The sequence below is a fragment of the Salvelinus namaycush genome, chromosome 28 (genome assembly GCF_016432855.1).
Source record: "Salvelinus namaycush isolate Seneca chromosome 28, SaNama_1.0, whole genome shotgun sequence".
In the NCBI taxonomy this organism is placed as follows: Eukaryota; Metazoa; Chordata; class Actinopteri; order Salmoniformes; family Salmonidae; genus Salvelinus; species Salvelinus namaycush.
In genome coordinates, this window is record NC_052334.1 from 43,029 (window position 1) to 70,790 (window position 27,762).

A 27,762-nucleotide genomic window follows, 5' to 3' on the forward strand; every position below is an offset into this window, starting at 1 on the left:
TTTACACTGTGGGTTGCTTCACACGGTGGGTTGCTTTACACGGTGGGTTGCTTTAAACGGTGGGTTGCTTTACACTGTGGGTTGCTTTACACGATATGTTGCTTTACACGGTGGGTTTGCTTCACACGGTGGGTTTGCTTTACACTGTGGGTTGCTTCACACGGTGGGTTGCTTTACACTGTGGGTTGCTTTACACGATATGTTGCTTTACACGGTGGGTTTGCTTTACACGGTGGGTTGCTTCACACGGTGGGTTGCTTTACACTGTGGGTTGCTTTACACGATATGTTGCTTTACACGGTGGGTTGCTTTACACGGTGGGTTTGCTTTACACGGTGGGTTGTTTTACAAGGTGGGTTGCTTTACACGGTGGGTTGCTTTACATGGTGGGTTGCTTTACACGGTGGGTTGCTTTACACTGTGGGTTGCTTTACACGGTGGGTTGCTTTACACGATATGTTGCTTTACACGGTGGGTTGCTTTACACGGTGGGTTTGCTTTACACGGTGGGTTGCTTTACACGGTGGGTTGCTTTACACGATATGTTGCTTTACACGGTGGGTTGCTTTACACTGTGGGTTGCTTTACACGGTGGGTTGCTTTACACTGTGGGTTGCTTTACACTGTGGGTTGCTTTACACGGTGGGTTTGCTTTACACAGTGGGTTTGCTTCACACGGTGGGTTGCTTTACACTGTGGGTTGCTTCACACGGTGGGTTGCTTTACACTGTGGGTTGCTTTACACGATATGTTGCTTTACACGGTGGGTTGCTTTACACGATATGTTGCTTTACACGGTGGGTTGCTTTACACGATATGTTGCTTTACACTGTGGGTTGCTTTACACGGTGGGTTGCTTTACACTGTGGGTTGCTTTACACTGTGGGTTGCTTTACACGGTGGGTTGCTTTACACTGTGGGTTGCTTTACACGGTGGGTTGCTTTACACGGTGGGTTGCTTTACACGGTGGGTTGCTTTACACGATATGTTGCTTTACACGGTGGGTTGCTTTACACGATATGTTGCTTTACACTGTGGGTTGCTTTACACGGTGGGTTGCTTTACACGGTGGGTTGCTTTACACGGTGGGTTGCTTTACACTGTGGGTTGCTTTACACGGTGGGTTGCTTTACAAGGTGGGTTGCTTCACACGATATGTTGCTTTACACGGTGGGTTGCTTTACACAGTGGGTTGCTTCACACTGTGGGTTGCTTCACACGGTGGGTTGCTTTACACGGTGGGTTGCTTTACACGGTGGGTTGCTTTACAAGGTGGGTTGTTTTACACGGTGGGTTGCTTTACACGGTGGGTTGCTTTACACTGTGGGTTGCTTTACACGGTGGGTTGCTTTACAAGGTGGGTTGCTTCACACGATATGTTGCTTTACACGGTGGGTTGCTTTACACGGTGGGTTGCTTCACACTGTGGGTTGCTTCACACGGTGGGTTGCTTTACACGGTGGGTTGCTTTACACGGTGGGTTGCTTTACACGGTGGGTTGCTTTACACGGTGGGTTGCTTTACACGGTGGGTTGCTTTACACGGTGGGTTGCTTTACAAGGTGGGTTGTTTTACACGGTGGGTTGCTTTACACGGTGGGTTGCTTTACACGGTGGGTTGCTTTACACGATATGTTGCTTTACACTGTGGGTTGCTTTATAGCAAGTATACCACTTTACATTGCAGAAATATGTGTAGCAAACACTAGTTTACATTGGAGTAACATGTGTAGTATATATAATATGTGTAGTATATATAATGTATAGTATATATAATATGTGTAGTATGTATATAATGTGTAGTATATACACTGCTCAAAAAAATAAAGGGAACACTAAAATAACACATCCTAGATCTGAATGAATGAAATATTCTTATTAAATACTTTTTTCTTTACATAGTTGAATATGCTGACAACAAAATCACACAAAAATGATCAATGTAAATCAAATGTATCAACCCATGGAGGTCTGGATTTGGAGTCCCACTCAAAATTGAAGTGGAAAACCACACTACAGGCTGATCCAACTTTAATGTAATGTCCTTAAAACAAGTCAAAATGAGGCTCAGTAGTGTGTGTGGCCTCCACGTGCCTGTATGACCTCCCTACAACGCCTGGGCATGCTCCTGATGAGGTGGCGGATGGTCTCCTGAGGGATCTCCTCCCAGACCTGGACTAAAGCATCCGCCAACTCCTGGACAGTCTGTGGTGCAACGTGGCGTTGGTGGATGGAGCGAGACATGATGTCCCAGATGTGCTCAATTGGATTCAGGTCTGGTGAACGGGCGGGCCAGTCCATAGCATTAATGCCTTCCTCTTGCAGGAACTGCTGACACACTCCAGCCACATGAGGTCTAGCATTGTCTTGCATTAGGAGGAACCCAGGGCCAACCGCACCAGCATATGGTCTCACAAGGGGTCTGAGGATCTCATCTCGGTACCTAATGGCAGTCAGGCTACCTCTGGCGAGCACATGGAGGGCTGTGCGGCCCCCCAAAGAAATGCCACCCCACACCATGACTGACCCACCGCCAAACCGGTCATGCTGGAGGATGTTGCAGGCAGCAGAACGTTCTCCACGGCGTCTCCAGACTCTGTCACGTCTGTCACATGTGCTCAGTGTGAACCTGCTTTCATCTGTGAAGAGCACAGGGCGCCAGTGGCGAATTTGCCAATCTTGGTGTTCTCTGGCAAATGCCAAACGTCCTGCACGGTGTTGGGCTGTAAGCACAACCCCCACCTGTGGACGTCGGGCCCTCATTGAGTCTGTTTCTGACCGTTTGAGCAGACACATGCACATTTGTGGCATGCTGGAGGTCATTTTGCAGGGCTCTGGCAGTGCGCCACCTGCTCCTCCTTGCACAAAGGCGGAGGTAGCGGTCCTGCTGCTGGGTTGTTGCCCTCCTACGGCCTCCTCCACGTCTCCTGATGTACTGGCCTGACTCCTGGTAGCGCCTCCATGCTCTGGACACTACGCTGACAGACACAGCAAACCTTCTTGCCACAGCTCGCATTGATGTGCCATCCTGGATGAGCTGCACTACCTGAGCCACTTGTGTGGGTTGTAGACTCCGTCTCATGCTACCACTAGAGTGAAAGCACCGCCAGCATTCAAAAGTGACCAAAACATCAGCCAGGAAGCATAGGAACTGAGAAGTGGTCTGTGGTCACCACCTGCAGAACCACTCCTTTATTGGGGGTGTCTTGCTAATTGCCTATAATTTCCACCTTTTGTCTATTCCATTTGCACAACAGCATGTGAAATGTATTGTCAATCAGTGTTGCTTCCTAAGTGGACAGTTTGATTTCACAGAAGTGTGATTGACTTGGAGTTACATTGTGTTGTTTAAGTGTTCCCTTTATTTTTTTGAGCAGTGTATAATGTGTAGTATGTATATAATGTCTTGTATATATAATATGTGTAATATATATAATATGTGTAATATATATAATATGTGTAATGTATATAATATGTGTAATATATATAATATGTGTAATGTATATAATATGTGTAATATATATAATATGTGTAATGTATATAATATGTGTAATATATATAATATGTGTAATGTATATAATATGTGTAATGTATATAATATGTGTAATGTATATCATGTGTAGTATGTATATAAAATATGTTAATATATATAATATGTTTAATATATATAATATGTGTAATATATATAATATGTGTAGTATATATAATGTGTAGTATGTATATAATGTGTGTAGTGTATATAATATGTGTATTATATATAATGTGTAGTATATATAATGTGTGTAGTATATATAATATGTGTAGTATATATAATGTGTAGGATATATAATATGTGTAATGTATATAATATGTGTAATATATATAATATGTGTAGTATATATAATATGTGTAGTATATATAATATGTGTAATATATATAATATGTGTAATATATATAATATGTAGTATGTATATAATGTGTGTAGTGTATATAATATGTGTAGTATATATAATGTCAAGTATATATAATGTGTGTAGTATATATAATATGTGTAGTATATATAATATGTGTAATGTATATAATATGTGTAATATATATAATATGTGACCGACCGGCTTGATCTTATGTAGCAAAATTTGAAATCGTTTTTTTTAACGTTGGATAAAAGTAGAGACTTTGAGCTACAAAATGGTATATCCTACACTACAGTTGAGGAACAATGGGAAAGTAATTCTGCTTTGAAAGTTGATAAACTTGTAACCTCACTTTTGAGAAAATGGTCCTTGAATGTTTTGGTAACACCTACTGGAGAGCTCTTCTTTGTCTACATCCATTCAGCGTCGTTCACACCCTCTTAAGCCTTAGCCCCACCCATCTCTTTAAGGATTCACATGTGAGGCCATGTGCTAAACAGAGTGATTAGTTTAGTAAACAACCAAAGATTTCAAGACTAAAAGGCTGGTTTATTTAATGAACCTTTATTTAACTTGCCAAGTCAGTTAAGAACAAATTCTTATTTACAATGACGGCCTACCCCGGCCAAACCTGGACGACGCTGGGCCAATTGTGCGCCGCCCTATGGGACTCCCAATCACGGCCGGTTGGAATCGAATCAGGGACTGTAGTGACGCCTCTAGCACTGAGATGCAGTGCCTTAGACCGCTGTGATACAGCCTGGAATCGAACCAGGGTCTGTAGTGACGCCTCTAGCACTGAGATGCAGTGCCTTAGACCGCTGCGCCACTCGGGAACCGTATATGTTTGGCAAAGTTTTTAAATCTGAATCATTTTACATTTTAGCATAGTGCTCACTGGAAATTTTAGGTACTTGTGGAGTTTGTTAAAAAGAATGCAACAAAAAATATATACAATTATATTCTTAAATTAAACACTACTCATATTTCAAAGCACACACTAAGGTTTCAATTGACATCAAGACAGCCTTTGTAACATCTACAGACTAATCATTAAGGCGGCAGGTAGCCTAGTGGTTAGAGTGTTGGGCCAGTAACCAGCAGATAGCCTAGTGGTTAGAGCGTTGGGCCAGTAACCAGCAGATAGCCTAGTGGTTAGAGCGTTGGGCCAGTAACCAGCAGATAGCCTAGTGGTTAGAGCGTTGGGCCAGTAACCAGCAGATAGCCTAGTGGTTAGAGCGTTGGGCCAGTAACCAGCAGATAGCCTAGTGGTTAGAGCGTTGGGCCAGTAACCAGCAGATAGCCTAGTGGTTAGAGCGTTGGGCCAGTAACCAGCAGATAGCCTAGTGGTTAGAGCGTTGGGCCAGTAACCGAGAGGTTGGTGGATCGAATCCCTGAGCTGACAAGGTAAAAAATATGTCATTCTGCCGCTGAACAAGGCAGTTAACCCACTGTTCCCCAGTAGACCGTCATTGAAAATAAGAATTTGTTCTTAACTGACTAGTTAAATAAAGGTCAAAAAGTACGTTAAAGCAGTCTATGCATAAGGACAGACTGCATTTTTACTACGGTTGTGTTCGTAAATTCAATCTGGAGTGGGTTTACTAATGCCCAGAACGTTGTCAGATTGTACGTTCCTACATTCGGAGCGTTCAGTGGACGCTCCGGCAGAGATCGGTTGATCCGAGCTTTCTGACCTAACAACAACAGTCGAGCACCCAAGTGGCTAACGTTGGCTAACTACTTCCAGACACAAATGAGAGAACCGCTCACACCATTTTACTCTCACTAGCAGAGCTGGTTAGGCTGTTTTTATGTGTTGGTGACTAACTGTGCTGCTTGCAACAATTGAATTACTTTCTTTTCCTCCAATGTTTACTGACACCAGCCATATTCAACGGGTGTTGAGCGTTCGTAAATTCGCCAGTTATTCTGCACTCTGACACACTGAGACGAGAGTGCTTTGAAATCGGAGTAGGTAGCCAGAGCGAATTTACCAGCTACGTCTATCGACAGTTGTCGCAAGGACATCATAAACATTCTATTGAAATGATTACTTGCATAATAGAGTCTTTTGTTCAGACATGTAACTAGCAAGAGACTCAGAGCTAGCTAAACAATAAACCATAATCCCAACTCATAACGTTACTACCCTGATAGCTAGCTAACATTAGGCTAAAACTAGCAAAGCAAATGGCTCTGAGATACAAATAATATTACTACAAAGATCATACACGTAACGTTAGCTAGCGAGTCAGCTAGCTAGCTAACACTATGCTTTAACTTGCAATGAAAACGACTTTCTGACAAAATTAGAAATGTGTAATTTCTGAAAATGTAGCTAGCTAGACTATTTTACCCGTATACATGGATGGACGCTTCTCCCGCTCTGTCACGGATGGTTGCCCTTAGTATGAAGATGCAATCCGGAGACAGGTGTTTTAAACAACAGCCTTCTCTGTGTGTTCTCTTTTTGACTCCCTCTGCATATTTGCAATCAAACGCCAGAATTTTCTCCATCTCCTTAGATATCATACTTTAATTCCACTGATTTCAAAACTCGGTCCTCCAGAAAGGGGAGAGCAACACTGATGCAGTTCTACTTTGTGATATCTTTTTTACAAAAAAGCTGCGTTCGACAGGATTACCTACATATACCGACCAGCTCACATTATAAACAGAAACGTGCTACAATCCCAACTCATCTCTCGGCATGTCCAGCCCATTATCTCAGCCAATCATGGCTAGCGAGAAGGTTCCTATCTTTTACTGTGGCCATGTGCTTGATGTGATGGTGTGTTAGATTTAGTTGGCTAGCTAGCAAAGGAGACGTAGCTAGCCTGCATAGAACCATGCCAATGTTTTGTTTAGCATATAGCAACCATTGCAAATAGAATGGATAGAATGATTGTTTGGTTACCAACTTCTGAATCTCAGAACTAGCTGGCTTTTTCCCCGGACAATATTTTCTGTTGAAAGGATCAAATATAATACATTTACTCATTAAAACAAACATTTATGAAAACATCATCTTTTTGTAAATATGTTGGCAACCGTTTTATAAAAGCAATAAGGCACGAGAACCTGGGATTATGGTGTGAATAAGGTCTGTTCTAAAACAGCAACGCTCCATCTCCATGGTCACTGTCTGCATGGTTACCATGGTCCTCCTGTTGCTGCTGCAGCTCGAAGGCTTGTATCCTGGCTCTCATCAAGTGCTAGTCGGAACTTAGAAAATTACAACCTAGCTAACTGGTTGAACACGGCACCGTATAACTACATCCAGTTAGCAAGTCGGGAAATGTCAGAGTTTCCTAGTTGCGACTAGCACGTGAACGCGGCATGAGGCCCAACGCGAAGCCTATGGCTGCCTTAAGTGTCTTAAGCTTAGTGCTTAACACACACACACACACACACACACACACACACACACACACACACACACACACACACACACACACACACACACACACACACACACACACACACACACAAACTTACCACTCGCTCTACAGGATGATGACATGGCAGTGGGCTTCTGAGCAACACTTGGTCTAGTGTTGTTGCTGTGGAGGTCTACGGACGGTTTAGGGGGTAACGCTGGTGTTGGTAGGCCGACCACAGTGCTTCTCTCCTGGGGTACCACGGCCCCGTTGGTCCTGGTTGCTACTGGAGGTCTTGGAGGGGGACGGAGTAGGGGGGTCCCTTCTGTCTGCCCCACCTGGTGGTCTGGTCTTTGGGGTTCAGAGGGGAGCTTTCTAGGAAGCAGGGGTAGGGGTGCGAGGACTGGGACAGGGGTACTAAGAGCTGTAACAGGGACAGGAGAAAGGACAGGGGTACTTGAGGGGGTCTCGGTAGGTGGGGGGTCAGTGGGTGTGGGTTGGGAGGTGGTAACTGTATCAACAGTCAAGTTCAAGTCTATCGCAAGTGAGCCTCCATCTTCCCACAATCCTTTGCGGGAGGAGGTCTTGGCAGCGAGGGAGGGTTTCCGGGTGATGACTGGGGCCGGTTTGGGGAGTGCTTGTACTCGGGGGCGGGATTCAGGTTTTCCACCCCCTAGCAACGCTCCATCTCCGTGGTCACTGTCTGCATGGTTACCATGGTCCTCCTGTTGCTGCTGCAGCTCGAAGGCTTGTATCCTGGCTCTTATATCTTCCTCCTCCTCCTCTTCTTCTTCTCCTCTCAAGTCCCTCTCTACTTCGTCGTTGCTATGGTGATCAGGGAAGCCCCAATCGTCGGAACTGAAGGCGTCCAGGAGATCCTGAAGGTACTTCCCCCCCTGATGACTCACTTCTTGGTTCTCTGTGACCTCACATCCTGTCTGTCCCAGCCTCACCAGGGTCTGAACTTTGACCTCTCTCCTGATTGGTCGGAGGTTATTCTTTGTGCGAGGACGTGGCCTGGGCTGGTTATGGGGCAGAGGAAGGTCGGAGGGCGTTGTCAAGACAGTGGAATGAGGGGGGAGGACGAAGGAGGACTTCTCCCAATGGTCGGTTTGGCTGCCAGAGGCAGAGGTCAGAGGTGAGAAAGGAACAGAGGTCAAGAGATCATAGTGAAACGCTGTTGGTCTAGTCTCCTCTGTGTGTATGACGGTGTGTCTGCTGGTCTGAGTGTGTGTGCGTAGTGCTGGACTGTCTTCTAGGAAGATGAGTGTGTCATCAGCGTGCGACGTCGTGTCATCAGGGTGCGACGGTTTGGCTGTATAGGGATAGGAAGGTCTGGGAGGCTTTGGAGGTCTCCTGGCTACAAACACACAACACATGATCTAATAATACTAATAATAATAATAACAATAATAATAATACTAATAATAATAATAATAGTAATACTAATAATAATAATAATAGTAATACTAATAATTCTTTATTGTGTTCCTTTCTGGTAATGTGTCTTGGAACTGAACAGCACATCATTAAAACCAAAAGAAGCACTGTCATATTGTGTACCTCACACTTTCGTAATGTACCAACTCCTCACGCTAAACAACCCCTCTCTCCTCGCCCCTCTCTTACCCACAGAGCCTCTCTGGTTGGGGGCGTGGGCCACTGCTGAGAATTCCAGTCCGGTGTCAGTCTGCGTGGCGATGGTAGTTGTGGAGACGGAGTGTCGGGGGGAGGAGGAGAAGGAAGGAGGCAACACCTGTACCTGTACCTGACTCTTCTCTCTAATCACCTCGTCATAAGAAGGAGGGGGCTGGAGGGAGGGAGGGAGGGAGGGAAAATGTCAACAAAACTATGAATGACACACCTGAAAGAACAGAACTCAGAGTATAGCCACAGGAATTGAAACCTTGACAGGTATGGATAATACCGTAAGTTATCTGGTCAGGTGTGGTAGGATAGGGTATATAACTTGTATGGTCTGACTAGATAAGGTACAGGTAGGTAGGTGGTAAGTTACCTGGTCAGGTACTGTTGTTAGAAGTGGATTTATATGTTTTATATATTTTATACGTTTGTCTTAAAAAATATCAGTCACTTGTCAGTGGAGGCTGGTGGGAGGAGGAGCTATAGGAGGATGGGCTCATTGTAATGGCTGGAATGGAATGAATGGAACGGTATTAAACACATCAGATGACCTGGCCTCCACAATCACCTGACCTCAAACCAATTGAGATGATTTGGGATGAGTTGGACCACAGAGTGAAGGAAAAGCAGCCAACAAGTGCTCAGCATATGTGGGAACTCCTTCAAGATTGTTGGAAATGCATTCCAAGTGACTACCCCATGAAGCTTGTTGAGAGAATGCCAAGAGTGTGCAAAGCTGTCACCAAGGCAACGGGTGGCTACTTTGAAGAATCTCAAATAAACTCAGCAAAAAAAGAAACGTCCCCTTTTCAGGACCCTGTCTTTCAAAGATAATTCATAAAAATCCAAATAACTTCACAGATCTTCATTAAAAAGGGTTTAAACACTGTTTCCCATGCTTGTTCAATGAACCATAAACAATTAATGAACATGCACCTGTGGAACGGTCTTTAATAAGACACTAACAGCTTACAGACGGTAGGCAACTAAGGTCATAGTTATGAAAACTTAGGACACTAAAGAGGCATTTCTACTGACTCTGAAAATCACCAAAAGAAAGATGCCCAGGGTCCCTTATCATCTGTGTGAACGTGTCTTAGACATGCTGCATGTGGCCAGGGCAATAAATTGCAATGTCCGTACTGTGAGACGCCTAAGACAGCGCTACAGGGAGACAGGACGGACAGCTGATCGTCCTCGCAGTAGCAGAGCACTTGTAACAACACCTGCACAGGATCGGTACATCCGAACATCACACCTGCGGGACAGGTACAGGATGGCAACAACAACTGCCCGAGTTACACCAGGAACGCACAATCCCTCCATCAGTGCTCAGACTGTCCGCAATAGGCTGAGAGAGGCTGGACTGAGGGCTTGTAGGCCTGTTGTAAGGCAGGTCCTCACCAGACATCACCGGCAACAACGTCGCCTATGGGCACAAACCCACCGTTGCTGGACCAGACAGGACTGGCAAAAAGTGCTCTTCACTGACGAGTCGTGGTTTTGTCTCACCAGGGGTGATGGTCGGATTCGCGTTTACCATCGAAGGAATGAGCGTTACACCGAGGCCTGTACTCTGGAGCGGGATCGAGGTGGAGGTGGAGGGTCCGTCATGGTCTGGGGCGGTGTGTCACAGCATCATCGGACTGAGCTTGTTGTCATTGCAGGCAATCTCAACGCTGTGCGTTACAGGGAAAACATCCTCCTCCCTCATGTGGTACCCTTCCTGCAGGCTCATCCTGACATGACCCTCCAGCATGACAATGCCACCAACCATACTGCTCGTTCTGTGTGTGATTTCTTGCAAGACAGGAATGTCAGTGTTCTGCCATAGCCAGCGAAGAGCCCGGATCTCAATCCCATTGAGCACGTCTGGGACCTGTTGGATCGGAGGGTGAGGGCTAGGGCCATTCCCCCCAGAAATTTCCGGAAGCTTGCAGGTGCTTGGTGGGAGAGTGGGGTAACATTTCACAGCAAGAACTGGCAAATCTGGTGCAGTCCATGAGGAGGAGATGCACTGCAGTACTTAATGCAGCTGGTGGCCACACCAGATACTGACTGTTATTTTTGATTTTGACCCCCCCCTTTGTTCAGGGACACATTATTCCATTTCTGTTAGTCACATGTTTGTGGAACTTGTTCAGTTTATATCTCAGTTGTTGAATCTTGTTATGTTCATACAAATATTTACACATGTTAAGTTTCCTGAAAATAAATGCAGTTGACAGTGAGAGGACATTTCTTTTTTTGCTGAGTTTATAAAATATATTTTGATTTGTTTAACACGTTTTTGGTTATTACATGATTCCCTAATGTGTTATGTCATAGTATTGATGTCTTCACTATTATTCTACAATGTAGAAAATAGTACAAATAAAGAAAAACCCTTGACTGAGTAGGTGTGTCCACCATCATATTATAGATGACGTGGGTGTCCATCATCATATTATAGAAGGTGACGTGGGTGTCCATCATCATATTATAGATGATGACGTGGGTGTCCATCATCATATTATAGATGACGTGGGTGTCCATCATCTTATTATAGAAGATGACGTGGGTGTCCATCATCATATTATAGATGATGACGTGGGTGTCCATCATCATATTATAGAAGATGACGTGGGTGTCCATCATCATATTATAGAAGATGACGTGGGTGTCCATCATCATATTATAGAAGATGACGTGGGTGTCCATCATCATATTATAGATGACGTGGGTGTCCATCATCATATTATAGATGACGTGGGTGTCCATCATCATATTATAGATGACGTGGGTGTCCATCATCATATTATAGGTGACGTGGGTGTCCATCATCATATTCTAGAAGATGACGTGGGTGTCCATCATCATATTATAGAAGATGACGTGGGTGTCCATCATCATATTATAGATGACGTGGGTGTCCATCATCATATTATAGGTGACGTGGGTGTCCATCATCATATTCTAGAAGATGACGTGGGTGTCCATCATCATATTATAGAAGATGACGTGGGTGTCCATCATCATATTATAGATGACGTGGGTGTCCATCATCATATTATAGAAGATGACGTGGGTGTCCATCATCATATTATAGATGATGACGTGGGTGTCCATCATCATATTATAGAAGGTGACGTGGGTGTCCATCATCATATTATAGATGACGTGGGTGTCCATCATCATATTATAGATGACGTGGGTGTCCATCATCATATTATAGAAGGTGACGTGGGTGTCCATCATCATATTATAGATGACGTGGGTGTCCATCATCATATTATAGATGACGTGGGTGTCCATCATCATATTATAGATGACGTGGGTGCCCATCATCATATTATAGAAGGTGACGTGGGTGTCCATCATCATATTATAGAAGGTGACGTGGGTGTCCATCATCATATTATAGAAGATGACGTGGGTGTCCATCATCATATTATAGATGACGTGGGTGTCCATCATCATATTATAGATGACGTGGGTGTCCATCATCATATTATAGATGACGTGGGTGTCCATCATCATATTATAGAAGATGACGTGGGTGTCCATCATCATATTATAGAAGGTGACGTGGGTGTCCATCATCATATTATAGAAGGTGACGTGGGTGTCCATCATCATATTATAGAAGGTGAAGTGGGTGTCCATCATCATATTATAGAAGGTGACGTGGGTGTCCATCATCATATTATAGAAGGTGACGTGGGTGTCCATCATCATATTATAGAAGGTGACGTGGGTGTCCATCATCATATTATAGAAGGTGACGTGGGTGTCCATCATCATATTATAGAAGGTGACGTGGGTGTCCATCATCATATTATAGATGATGACGTGGGTGTCCATCATCATATTATAGAAGGTGACGTGGGTGTCCATCATCATATTATAGATGATGACGTGGGTGTCCATTATCATATTATAGAAGGTGACGTGGGTGTCCATCATCATATTATAGATGATGACGTGGGTGTCCATCATCATACTATAGAAGATGACGTGGGTGTCCATCATCATATTATAGAAGATGACGTGGGTGTACATCATCATATTATAGAAGGTGACGTGGGTGTCCATCATCATATTATAGAAGGTGACGTGGGTGTCCATCATCATATTATAGATGACGTGGGTGTCCATCATCATATTATAGATGACGTGGGTGTCCATCATCATATTATAGAAGATGACGTGGGTGTCCATCATCATATTATAGAAGGTGACGTGGGTGTCCATCATCATATTATAGGTGACGTGGGTGTCCATCATCATATTATAGATGACGTGGGTGTCCATCATCATATTATAGATGACGTGGGTGTCCATCATCATATTATAGAAGATGACGTGGGTGTCCATCATCATATTATAGAGGGTGACGTGGGTGTGCATCATCATATTATAGAAGGTGACGTCGGTGTCCATCATCATATTATAGAAGATGACGTGGGTGTCCATCATCATATTATAGATGACGTGGGTGTCCATCATCATATTATAGAAGGTGACGTTGGTGTCCATCATCATATTATAGATGATGTGGGTGTCCATCATCATATTATAGAGGGTGACGTGGGTGTCCATCATCATATTATAGAAGATGACGTGGGTGTCCATCATCATATTATAGGTGACGTGGGTGTCCATCATCATATTATAGAAGGTGACGTGGGTGTCCATCATCATATTATAGAAGGTGACGTGGGTGTCCATCATCATATTATAGATGACGTGGGTGTCCATCATCATATTATAGATGACGTGGGTGTCCATCATCATATTATAGATGATGACGTGGGTGTCCATCATCATATTATAGACGATGACGTGGGTGTCCATCATCATATTATAGACGATGACGTGGGTGTCCATCATCATATTATAGAAGATGATGTGGGTGTCCATCATCATATTATAGGTGACGTGGGTGTCCATCATCATATTATAGGTGACGTGGGTGTCCATCATCATATTATAGAAGGTGACGTGGGTGTCCATCATCATATTATAGATGACGTGGGTGTCCATCATCATATTATAGAAGATGACGTGGGTGTCCATCATCATATTATAGAAGATGACGTGGGTGTCCATCATCATATTATAGATGACGTGGGTGTCCATCATCATATTATAGATGACGTGGGTGTCCATCATCATATTATAGAAGATGACGTGGGTGTCCATCATCATATTATAGATGATGACGTGGGTGTCCATCATCATATTATAGAAGATGACGTGGGTGTCCATCATCATATTATAGATGACGTGGGTGTCCATCATCATATTATAAAAGATGACGTGGGTGTCCATCATCATATTATAGAAGATGACGTGGGTGTCCATCATCATATTATAGATCACGTGGGTGTCCATCATCATATTATAGATGACGTGGGTGTCCATCATCATATTATAGATGACGTGGGTGTCCATCATCATATTATAGAAGATGACGTGGGTGTCCATCATCATATTATAGAAGATGACGTGGGTGTCCATCATCATATTATAGATGACGTGGGTGTCCATCATCATATTATAGATGACGTGGGTGTCCATCATCATATTATAGAAGGTGACGTGGGTGTCCATCATCATATTATAGAAGATGACGTGGGTGTCCATCATCATATTATAGAAGATGACGTGGGTGTCCATCATCATATTATAGAAGGTGACGTGGGTGTCCATCATCATATTATAGATGATGACGTGGGTGTCCATCATCATATTATAGATGACGTGGGTGTCCATCATCATATTATAGATGACGTGGGTGTCCATCATCATATTATAGATGACGTGGGTGTCCATCATCATATTATAGAAGATGACGTGGGTGTCCATCATCATATTATAGAAGATGACGTGGGTGTCCATCATCATATTACAGAAGATGATGTGGGTGTCCATCATCATATTATAGAAGGTGACGTGGGTGTCCATCATCATATTATAGAAGATGACGTGGGTGTCCATCATCATATTATAGAAGGTGACGTGGGTGTCCATCATCATATTATAGATGACGTGGGTGTCCATCATCATATTATAGATGATGATGTGGGTGTCCATCATCATATTATAGAAGATGACGTGGGTGTCCATCATCATATTATAGAAGGTGACGTGGGTGTCCATCATCATATTATAGATGACGTGGGTGTCCATCATCATATTATAGATGATGACGTGGGTGTCCATCATCATATTATAGAAGGTGACGTGGGTGTCCATCATCATATTATAGAAGATGACGTGGGTGTCCATCATCATATTATAGATGACGTGGGTGTCCATCATCATATTATAGATGACGTGGGTGTCCATCATCATATTATAGATGACGTGGGTGTCCATCATCATATTATAGAAGGTGACGTGGGTGTCCATCATCATATTATAGAAGGTGACGTGGGTGTCCATCATCATATTATAGATGATGACGTGGGTGTCCATCATCATATTATAGATGATGATGTGGGTGTCCATCATCATATTATAGAAGATGACGTGGGTGTCCATCATCATATTATAGAAGGTGACGTGGGTGTCCATCATCATATTATAGATGATGACGTGGGTGTCCATCATCATATTATAGAAGGTGACGTGGGTGTCCATCATCATATTATAGATGACGTGGGTGTACATCATCATATTATAGATGATGACGTGGGTGTCCATCATCATATTATAGAAGGTGACGTGGGTGTCCATCATCATATTATAGAAGGTGACGTGGGTGTCCATCATCATATTATAGAAGGTGACGTGGGTGTCCATCATCATATTATAGATGATGATGTGGGTGTCCATCATCATATTATAGAAGGTGACGTGGGTGTCCATCATCATATTATAGATGATGACGTGGGTGTCCATCATCATATTATAGATGACGTGGGTGTCCATCATCATATTATAGAAGGTGACGTGGGTGTCCATTATCATATTATAGAAGATGACGTGGGTGTCCATCATCATATTATAGAAGATGACGTGGGTGTCCATCATCATATTATAGATGACGTGGGTGTCCATCATCATATTATAGAAGGTGACGTGGGTGTCCATCATCATATTATAGATGATGACGTGGGAGTCCATCATCATATTATAGATGACGTGGGTGTCCATCATCATATTATAGATGATGACGTGGGTGTCCATCATCATATTATAGAAGATGACGTGGGTGTCCATCATCATATTATAGAAGGTGACGTTGGTGTCCATCATCATATTATAGATGACGTGGGTGTCCATCATCATATTATAGAAGATGACGTGGGTGTCCATCATCATATTATAGAAGATGACGTGGGTGTCCATCATCATATTATAGAAGGTGACGTGGGTGTCCATCATCATATTATAGGTGACGTGGGTGTCCATCATCATATTATAGAAGATGACGTGGGTGTCCATCATCATATTATAGATGATGACGTGGGTGTCCATCATCATATTATAGATGACGTGGGTGTCCATCATCATATTATAGATGATGACGTGGGTGTCCATCATCATATTATAGAAGATGACGTGGGTGTCCATCATCATATTATAGAAGGTGACGTTGGTGTCCATCATCATATTATAGATGACGTGGGTGTCCATCATCATATTATAGATGATGACGTGGGTGTCCATCATCATATTATAGAAGATGACGTGGGTGTCCATCATCATATTATAGAAGATGACGTGGGTGTCCATCATCATATTATAGATGACGTGGGTGTCCATCATCATATTATAGAAGATGACGTGGGTGTCCATCATCATATTATAGAAGGTGACGTTGGTGTCCATCATCATATTATAGAAGATGACGTGGGTGTCCATCATCATATTATAGATGACGTGGGTGTCCATCATCATATTATAGAAGATGACGTGGGTGTCCATCATCATATTATAGAAGATGACGTGGGTGTCCATCATCATATTATAGATGACGTGGGTGTCCATCATCATATTATAGAAGATGACGTGGGTGTCCATCATCATATTCTAGAAGGTGACGTGGGTGTCCATCATCATATTATAGAAGATGACGTGGGTGTCCATCATCATATTATAGATGATGATGTGGGTGTCCATCATCATATTATAGAAGATGACGTGGGTGTCCATCATCATATTATAGAAGGTGACGTGGGTGTCCATCATCATATTATAGATGATGACGTGGGTGTCCATCATCATATTATAGAAGGTGACGTGGGTGTCCATCATCATATTATAGATGACGTGGGTGTCCATCATCATATTATAGATGATGACGTGGGTGTCCATCATCATATTATAGAAGGTGACGTGGGTGTCCATCATCTTATTATAGAAGGTGACGTGGGTGTCCATCATCATATTATAGATGATGATGTGGGTGTCCATCATCATATTATAGAAGATGACGTGGGTGTCCATCATCATATTATAGAAGATGACGTGGGTGTCCATCATCATATTATAGAAGATGACGTGGGTGTCCATCATCATATTATAGAAGGTGACGTGGGTGTCCATCATCATATTATAGAAGATGACGTGGGTGTCCATCATCATATTATAGAAGGTGACGTGGGTGTCCATCATCATATTATAGATGATGACGTGGGTGTCCATCATCATATTATAGATGACGTGGGTGTCCATCATCATATTATAGAAGATGACGTGGGTGTCCATCATCATATTATAGAAGGTGACGTGGGTGTCCATCATCATATTATAGAAGATGACGTGGGTGTCCATCATCATATTATAGAAGATGACGTGGGTGTCCATCATCATATTATAGAAGGTGACGTTGGTGTCCATCATCATATTATAGATGACGTGGGTGTCCATCATCATATTATAGATGATGACGTGGGTGTCCATCATCATATTATAGAAGATGACGTGGGTGTCCATCATCATATTATAGAAGATGACGTGGGTGTCCATCATCATATTATAGATGACGTGGGTGTCCATCATCATATTATAGAAGATGACGTGGGTGTCCATCATCATATTATAGAAGGTGACGTTGGTGTCCATCATCATATTATAGAAGATGACGTGGGTGTCCATCATCATATTATAGATGACGTGGGTGTCCATCATCATATTATAGAAGATGACGTGGGTGTCCATCATCATATTATAGAAGATGACGTGGGTGTCCATCATCATATTATAGATGACGTGGGTGTCCATCATCATATTATAGAAGATGACGTGGGTGTCCATCATCATATTCTAGAAGGTGACGTGGGTGTCCATCATCATATTATAGAAGATGACGTGGGTGTCCATCATCATATTATAGATGATGATGTGGGTGTCCATCATCATATTATAGAAGATGACGTGGGTGTCCATCATCATATTATAGAAGGTGACGTGGGTGTCCATCATCATATTATAGAAGGTGACGTGGGTGTCCATCATCTTATTATAGAAGGTGACGTGGGTGTCCATCATCATATTATAGATGACGTGGGTGTCCATCATCATATTATAGATGATGACGTGGGTGTCCATCATCATATTATAGAAGATGACGTGGGTGTCCATCATCATATTATAGAAGGTGACGTTGGTGTCCATCATCATATTATAGATGACGTGGGTGTCCATCATCATATTATAGATGATGACGTGGGTGTCCATCATCATATTATAGAAGATGACGTGGGTGTCCATCATCATATTATAGAAGATGACGTGGGTGTCCATCATCATATTATAGATGACGTGGGTGTCCATCATCATATTATAGAAGATGACGTGGGTGTCCATCATCATATTATAGAAGGTGACGTTGGTGTCCATCATCATATTATAGAAGATGACGTGGGTGTCCATCATCATATTATAGATGACGTGGGTGTCCATCATCATATTATAGAAGATGACGTGGGTGTCCATCATCATATTATAGAAGATGACGTGGGTGTCCATCATCATATTATAGATGACGTGGGTGTCCATCATCATATTATAGAAGATGACGTGGGTGTCCATCATCATATTCTAGAAGGTGACGTGGGTGTCCATCATCATATTATAGAAGATGACGTGGGTGTCCATCATCATATTATAGATGATGATGTGGGTGTCCATCATCATATTATAGAAGATGACGTGGGTGTCCATCATCATATTATAGAAGGTGACGTGGGTGTCCATCATTGTGACGACCCTCCCACTCTGTCTACCGTTTTCTCTCTCTTTGCTCTTGTTTCCTTATTAGGATGCCGGTGGGCGGAGTTGGGAGGGTCGTCAGTTACATGGGAAACACCTGGGCCCACTCTCCCAGGATAAATACACCACTTCCCCATTCATGGAGGAGACTCTCTCCATGTAGACACCTTAATAGATTCGGTTATGTTTCATGGGGCTTTTTCTGGTTGTTTGTTTTAGCATCTTTCAACACCCTGCATTATCACATTCATGCATGCAAAACATTCACTTACACTACTGATTACTGATTACACACACCATTGTATATTATACCTAGTTTCTTTATCTAATAAATATATTTTGTTACTCCTTATTTCCATGTGGTCTCCCTTTTGTTACGGGCTCTGAGCCGGTTCGTGACAAGTGGGGGCTCATCCGGGATCTATTGAACGTATTTGTTTGGGAGAACGTGGAGGTACGTGTTTGGTTTAAATATTTTGTTTGAGTTGTTAGGCCCAGTATTGGTTGCCTTAGTTGGTTGGTTGGTGTGCTGCGTTGGAGAGAGTACATTGGTTAGTTTCCAGGCCCTGCCCAGCCTGGAAACTCTTGTTCTACTTTCTGTTGGGACATCGGTCTGAGGTGAGTAATCGGCTGTGTACCTCAGTGGGAGATTTGGATAGGGTAGTACTATTTACTACCCGGAGCTATAGCCCTTTTCCCCTGATAGGCTTAGCGACGTGTTTCCTTTTTGGAATATGTTGGGCATGGTTAATGTTTGTTATTTTTGTGTGGTGTCTGTGGACTGAGCAGTTGTCTCGGGGGCACATCCGTGGCTTGGTGGAATCTGCCAGCGTGCTGGGGGGTTTATTACCTTGCCAGCGGGCTACAGTGCGTAAATACCCACCGCAAATCCGCACGAAGACTAGGGTTGAGTTATTGTAGGTTTTGGGGAAGCTCCGTATCTCATCTCTCTTCTGTGGTGCTCAGGGTGATTGTCATTTCTCTGGTTGTGGTCTGGTGTGCTCAGCAGAGGGGAAGAGTGAGAATTTTTTTTTTTTTATTATGGCGTCTTTTGTAGAGGAGTTCATTCGCTTTCCATCAGAGGAATTGTTAGAATTAGGTACTAAAGAACAGCTGTTGAAAATCGCCGAATACTACAAGGTTGAAATTAGTGATAAACGTCTAAAGAATTCTATTAGGTTGATATTGAAGGCCAATCTGATGGAGAGTGGTATTCTTGAAGTTACCACTGGGCCAGCTTCTGCTGAGGAGTCATCTCCCCGTAATGTTACAATGGCCATTCCATCGGTTAGTCCTAGTAGTCTTCTTTTTGAACAGCAGAAAGAACTGCTTCTGTTACAGCAGCAGTATGATCGTGAGAAGCTAGAGTATGATCGGCAGCATGATCGTGAGAAGCTAGAGTATGATCGTGTAAAGTATGAAAAGGAATTAGATATGGAGCATGCTAAAATCAAGTTGCAACAAGAACGGATAGAGTTGGTTAGGGAAGGAAAGATTTCAGGGGAGAGTTTGTTCTGGGAAGGTGACCCAGATTTACCTAGGGGTCGTTCCTCTATTGGTCGTGCCCTGGACACATTTGATATTGTTGGGAACTTACGGTTATTGCCTCAGTTTAATGAAAAGGACCCTGAGACATTCTTTTCGTTGTTTGAGCGTGTTGCTGACGCTAGGAGTTGGCCTGATTCTGACCGCACCTTAATGTTGCAGTGTGTGCTGACTGGTAAAGCGCAGGAAGCATATTCAGCTCTTAGTGTACACGACAGTGCCAGTTATGATAAGGTTAAAACGGCTGTGTTACAAATTTATGAATTGGTCCCTGAGGCTTACCGCCAACGATTTAGAACTTTAAAAAAGGATGATAAACAGACTCATGTTGAGTTTGCGCGACAATTATCTTTACAGTTTAATCGCTGGTGTTCCGCCTCTGAAGTTGTGACTTTCCAAGGGCTGTGTGATCTGATTATGTTAGAGCAATTTAAGGACACAATACCTGATCGTATTGCCACGTATATTAACGAACGAAAAGTAAAGAATGTCGTTGAAGCTGCGGTTTTGGCGGATGAGTATGTGTTGACTCACAAAAGTGTCTTTGCAGAGCCCCGTATTCGGAATGAGTGGGGGCGTTCGGATAGATTTGGGCTTCGCTCACCGAGATACTTTGGTTCACGGGCAGAGTTCAATTCAACTAGGGTTGAGCCTGAATCCCGTGGAAAAGCTGACTTTGGGCAAGAGTGTCATTACTGTCATGATTCAGGTCATTGGAAAAACGAATGTCCGGTTCTCAGGGAAAAGGACAAATTCAGTACGCGTGATTACGTTAAATCTAAGCCTACGGCGTTAGCTGCGCCTGTTTCACATCAGTTCACTCATGACACATGGTCTCAGGCGCAGGTGAAAGTCCATATTCACCCAGGCTATTTACCTTTCATTACGGAAGGTTTTGTGTCTATATTAGGGAGTAAGGAATTGGTGCCAGTGAAGATCTTGAGAGACACAGGTGCCTCCGAATCGTTTGTGTTGGAGTCTGTGTTACCCTTTTCAGCTGAGACTGATTCGGGGAAGAGTGTTCTAATTAGGGGAATAGGTTTGAACACTCTTTCAGTTCCATTACATAAAATGATGTTGGATTGTGGGCTGGTAAAAGGTGAGGTTGTTGTGGGGGTGCGTCCTTCGTTGCCTATTGAGGGTGTTGACGTTGTTCTTGGGAATAACTTGGCTGGTGATCGTGTATGGCCTGTCGTGTTTCCATCTCGAGTTGTTTCCATAAAGCCGTCAGTTGTTGAGATTCCAGATGAGAGTGTACAGAGCTCCCCAGGGATGTTCCGTGCGTGTGCAGTGACGCGTTCTATGAGCCGTGGTGAACTGGTCACTGTGCCGACTGATGAGAATACCACAAAGAAGTATGACACTGCTTTCCCTGTTATTCCGTTGTCTGTTACCCACTCAGATCTAGTCAGTGCGCAGCGGACTGACCCCACATTGGAAGAGTTGCGTGACCAAATTGTGCCTGTGGAACAGTTGGGAGATGTCGCCCATTGCTATTTTTTCCAAGAGGATGTCCTGATGAGAAAGTGGGTGTCTCATGGTAGTCGTTTTCTGGGGGAGGCGATTAGTCAGGTTGTGGTACCAGTAAAGCTTCGTGAGTTGGTTTTGACAACTTCTCACAATGGTGTTGCGGGACATATGGGTGTGAGGAAAACATACCATCGCATATTAAGACATTTCTTTTGGCCTAGATTAAAGAGGGATGTCTCTGATTTCATCAAAACTTGTCACACCTGTCAATTAACTGGTAAACCTAATCAAGCTATTAAGCCGGTACCACGGTTTCCTACTCCTGTACTCAGCCAACCTTTTGAGTATTTGATCCTTGACTGTGTGGGTCCTTTGCCTCGTACAAAAAAGGGTAGATTGAAATGAGTAGTCTGTTACGTTGGGAAGTGGCTATGAATCGTTGGGAATTAAAAAATTAAGGACTTTGTTCTTTTCGTTGGAGTTTGTAGCTGATGTGGTCTCGTGCGCCCTCTTCCTGAATGTTTGTAGGGTCATGTTCTGTCTTTCCTGTCTATTCCGTCCTGGTCTGGGGAGTCTTCTTTCCTCTTTAAAGTTGCTTCCTATGCACTAATGTTGCTGAGGTCTGGGGAGTCTTCTTTCCTCTTAAATGTTGCTTCCTATGTATTAAGGTTGCTGAGGTCTGGGGAGTCTTCTTTCCTCTTAAAGGTTGCTTCCCGTGCACAAAGGTTGCTGAGGTCTGGAGAGGAGGTTGGCTGGGGCAAATTTGGAAGTGGGAACACGTACCCCTCATAACTTTGGGACGCAAGTGCTGTGTCAGTTTGGGACGCAGAGGGCGGTATGTTGTTCCGGGGTCCTTGTTGGTCCCCGGTTTTATGGGGGGGAATGTGACGACCCTCCCACTCTGTCTACCGTTTTCTCTCTCTTTGCTCTTGTTTCCTTATTAGGATGCCGGTGGGCGGAGTTGGGAGGGTCGTCAGTTACATGGGAAACACCTGGGCCCACTCTCCCAGGATAAATACACCACTTCCCCATTCGTGGAGGAGACTCTCTCCATGTAGACACCTTAATAGATTCGGTTATGTTTCATGGGGCTTTTTCTGGTTGTTTGTTTTAGCATCTTTCAACACCCTGCATTATCACATTCATGCATGCAAAACATTCACTTACACTACTGATTACTGATTACACACACCATTGTATATTATACCTAGTTTCTTTATCTAATAAATATATTTTGTTACTCCTTATTTCCATGTGGTCTCCCTTTTGTTACGGGCTCTGAGCCGGTTCGTGACATCATCATATTATAGATGATGACGTGGGTGTCCATCATCATATTATAGAAGGTGACGTGGGTGTCCATCATCATATTATAGATGACGTGGGTGTCCATCATCATATTATAGATGATGACGTGGGTGTCCATCATCATATTATAGAAGGTGACGTGGGTGTCCATCATCTTATTATAGAAGGTGACGTGGGTGTCCATCATCATATTATAGATGATGATGTGGGTGTCCATCATCATATTATAGAAGATGACGTGGGTGTCCATCATCATATTATAGAAGATGACGTGGGTGTCCATCATCATATTATAGAAGATGACGTGGGTGTCCATCATCATATTATAGAAGGTGACGTGGGTGTCCATCATCATATTATAGAAGATGACGTGGGTGTCCATCATCATATTATAGAAGGTGACGTGGGTGTCCATCATCATATTCTAGAAGGTGACGTGGGTGTCCATCATCATATTATAGAAGATGACGTGGGTGTCCATCATCATATTATAGAAGATGACGTGGGTGTCCATCATCATATTATAGAAGGTGACGTGGGTGTCCATCATCATATTATAGAAGATGACGTGGGTGTCCATCATCATATTATAGAAGATGACGTGGGTGTCCATCATCATATTATAGAAGGTGACGTGGGTGTCCATCATCATATTATAGAAGGTGACGTGGGTGTCCATCATCATATTATAGATGACGTGGGTGTCCATCATCATATTATAGATGACGTGGGTGTCCATCATCATATTATAGATGATGACGTGGGTGTCCATCATCATATTATAGATGATGACGTGGGTGTCCATCATCATATTATAGATGACGTGGGTGTCCATCATCATATTATAGATGATGACGTGGGTGTCCATCATCATATTATAGATGATGACGTGGGTGTCCATCATCATATTATAGATGATGACGTGGGTGTCCATCATCATATTATAGATGATGACGTGGGTGTCCATCATCATATTATAGATGACGTGGGTGTCCATCATCATATTATAGAAGGTGACGTGGGTGTCCATCATCATATTATAGATGATGACGTGGGTGTCCATCATCATATTATAGATGACGTGGGTGTCCATCATCATATTATAGATGATGACGTGGGTGTCCATCATCATATTATAAATGACGTGGGTGTCCATCATCATATTATAGAAGGTGACGTGGGTGTCCATCATCATATTATAGATGATGACGTGGGTGTCCATCATCATATTATAGAAGATGACGTGGGTGTCCATCATCATATTATAGGTGACGTGGGTGTCCATCATCATATTATAGATGACGTGGGTGTCCATCATCATATTATAGATGACGTGGGTGTCCATCATCATATTATAGAAGATGACGTGGGTGTCCATCATCATATTATAGAGGGTGACGTGGGTGTGCATCATCATATTATAGAAGGTGACGTCGGTGTCCATCATCATATTATAGAAGATGACGTGGGTGTCCATCATCATATTATAGATGACGTGGGTGTCCATCATCATATTATAGAAGGTGACGTTGGTGTCCATCATCATATTATAGATGATGTGGGTGTCCATCATCATATTATAGAGGGTGACGTGGGTGTCCATCATCATATTATAGAAGATGACGTGGGTGTCCATCATCATATTATAGGTGACGTGGGTGTCCATCATCATATTATAGAAGATGACGTGGGTGTCCATCATCATATTATAGAAGGTGACGTGGGTGTCCATCATCATATTATAGATGACGTGGGTGTCCATCATCATATTATAGATGACGTGGGTGTCCATCATCATATTATAGATGATGACGTGGGTGTCCATCATCATATTATAGACGATGACGTGGGTGTCCATCATCGTATTATAGATGACGTGGGTGTCCATCATCATATTATAGAAGATGATGTGGGTGTCCATCATCATATTATAGGTGACGTGGGTGTCCATCATCATATTATAGAAGGTGACGTGGGTGTCCATCATCATATTATAGAAGGTGACGTGGGTGTCCATCATCATATTATAGATGACGTGGGTGTCCATCATCATATTATAGAAGATGACGTGGGTGTCCATCATCATATTATAGATGACGTGGGTGTCCATCATCATATTATAGATGACGTGGGTGTCCATCATCATATTATAGATGATGACGTGGGTGTCCATCATCATATTATAGATGATGACGTGGGTGTCCATCATCATATTATAGATGACGTGGGTGTCCATCATCATATTATAGATGACGTGGGTGTCCATCATCATATTATAGATGACGTGGGTGTCCATCATCATATTATAGAAGATGACGTGGGTGTCCATCATCATATTATAGATGACGTGGGTGTCCATCATCATATTATAGATGACGTGGGTGTCCATCATCATATTATAGATGACGTGGGTGTCCATCATCATATTATAGATGACGTGGGTGTCCATCATCATATTATAGAAGATGACGTGGGTGTCCATCATCATATTATAGAAGATGACGTGGGTGTCCATCATCATATTATAGATGACGTGGGTGTCCATCATCATATTATAGATGACGTGGGTGTCCATCATCATATTATAGAAGGTGACGTGGGTGTCCATCATCATATTATAGAAGATGACGTGGGTGTCCATCATCATATTATAGAAGATGACGTGGGTGTCCATCATCATATTATAGAAGGTGACGTGGGTGTCCATCATCATATTATAGATGATGACGTGGGTGTCCATCATCATATTATAGATGACGTGGGTGTCCATCATCATATTATAGATGACGTGGGTGTCCATCATCATATTATAGATGACGTGGGTGTCCATCATCATATTATAGAAGATGACGTGGGTGTCCATCATCATATTATAGATGACGTGGGTGTCCATCATCATATTACAGAAGATGATGTGGGTGTCCATCATCATATTATAGAAGGTGACGTGGGTGTCCATCATCATATTATAGAAGATGACGTGGGTGTCCATCATCATATTATAGAAGGTGACGTGGGTGTCCATCATCATATTATAGATGACGTGGGTGTCCATCATCATATTATAGATGATGATGTGGGTGTCCATCATCATATTATAGAAGATGACGTGGGTGTCCATCATCATATTATAGAAGGTGACGTGGGTGTCCATCATCATATTATAGATGACGTGGGTGTCCATCATCATATTATAGATGATGACGTGGGTGTCCATCATCATATTATAGAAGGTGACGTGGGTGTCCATCATCATATTATAGAAGATGACGTGGGTGTCCATCATCATATTATAGATGACGTGGGTGTCCATCATCATATTATAGATGACGTGGGTGTCCATCATCATATTATAGAAGGTGACGTGGGTGTCCATCATCATATTATAGAAGGTGACGTGGGTGTCCATCATCATATTATAGATGATGACGTGGGTGTCCATCATCATATTATAGATGATGATGTGGGTGTCCATCATCATATTATAGAAGATGACGTGGGTGTCCATCATCATATTATAGAAGGTGACGTGGGTGTCCATCATCATATTATAGATGATGATGTGGGTGTCCATCATCATATTATAGAAGGTGACGTGGGTGTCCATCATCATATTATAGATGACGTGGGTGTCCATCATCATATTATAGATGATGACGTGGGTGTCCATCATCATATTATAGAAGGTGACGTGGGTGTCCATCATCATATTATAGAAGGTGACGTGGGTGTCCATCATCATATTATAGAAGGTGACGTGGGTGTCCATCATCATATTATAGATGATGATGTGGGTGTCCATCATCATATTATAGAAGGTGACGTGGGTGTCCATCATCATATTATAGATGATGACGTGGGTGTCCATCATCATATTATAGATGACGTGGGTGTCCATCATCATATTATAGAAGGTGACGTGGGTGTCCATCATCATATTATAGAAGATGACGTGGGTGTCCATCATCATATTATAGAAGATGACGTGGGTGTCCATCATCATATTATAGATGACGTGGGTGTCCATCATCATATTATAGAAGGTGACGTGGGTGTCCATCATCATATTATAGATGATGACGTGGGAGTCCATCATCATATTATAGATGACGTGGGTGTCCATCATCATATTATAGATGATGACGTGGGTGTCCATCATCATATTATAGAAGATGACGTGGGTGTCCATCATCATATTATAGAAGGTGACGTGGGTGTCCATCATCATATTATAGAAGATGACGTGGGTGTCCATCATCATATTATAGAAGATGACGTGGGTGTCCATCATCATATTATAGGTGACGTGGGTG

At 42.9% G+C, this 27,762-nt stretch overlaps 1 protein-coding gene across 1 annotated transcript in view; it reads right to left on the reverse strand.

The window, feature by feature from the left end:
- Positions 1 to 7,559: 7,559 nt before the first annotated feature.
- LOC120022964 (thyroid peroxidase-like) overlaps positions 7,560 to 27,762 on the reverse strand; it is an 88,162-nt gene continuing 67,959 nt past the window's right edge. The window contains exons 13-15 of the mRNA XM_038966923.1: positions 8,906 to 9,086; positions 7,921 to 8,636; positions 7,560 to 7,700 (exon numbers count right to left, since the gene is read on the reverse strand). Coding sequence (XP_038822851.1) covers positions 7,560 to 7,700; positions 7,921 to 8,636; positions 8,906 to 9,086 — 1,038 coding nt within the window. The remainder of the gene's footprint in view (positions 7,701 to 7,920; positions 8,637 to 8,905; positions 9,087 to 27,762) is intronic.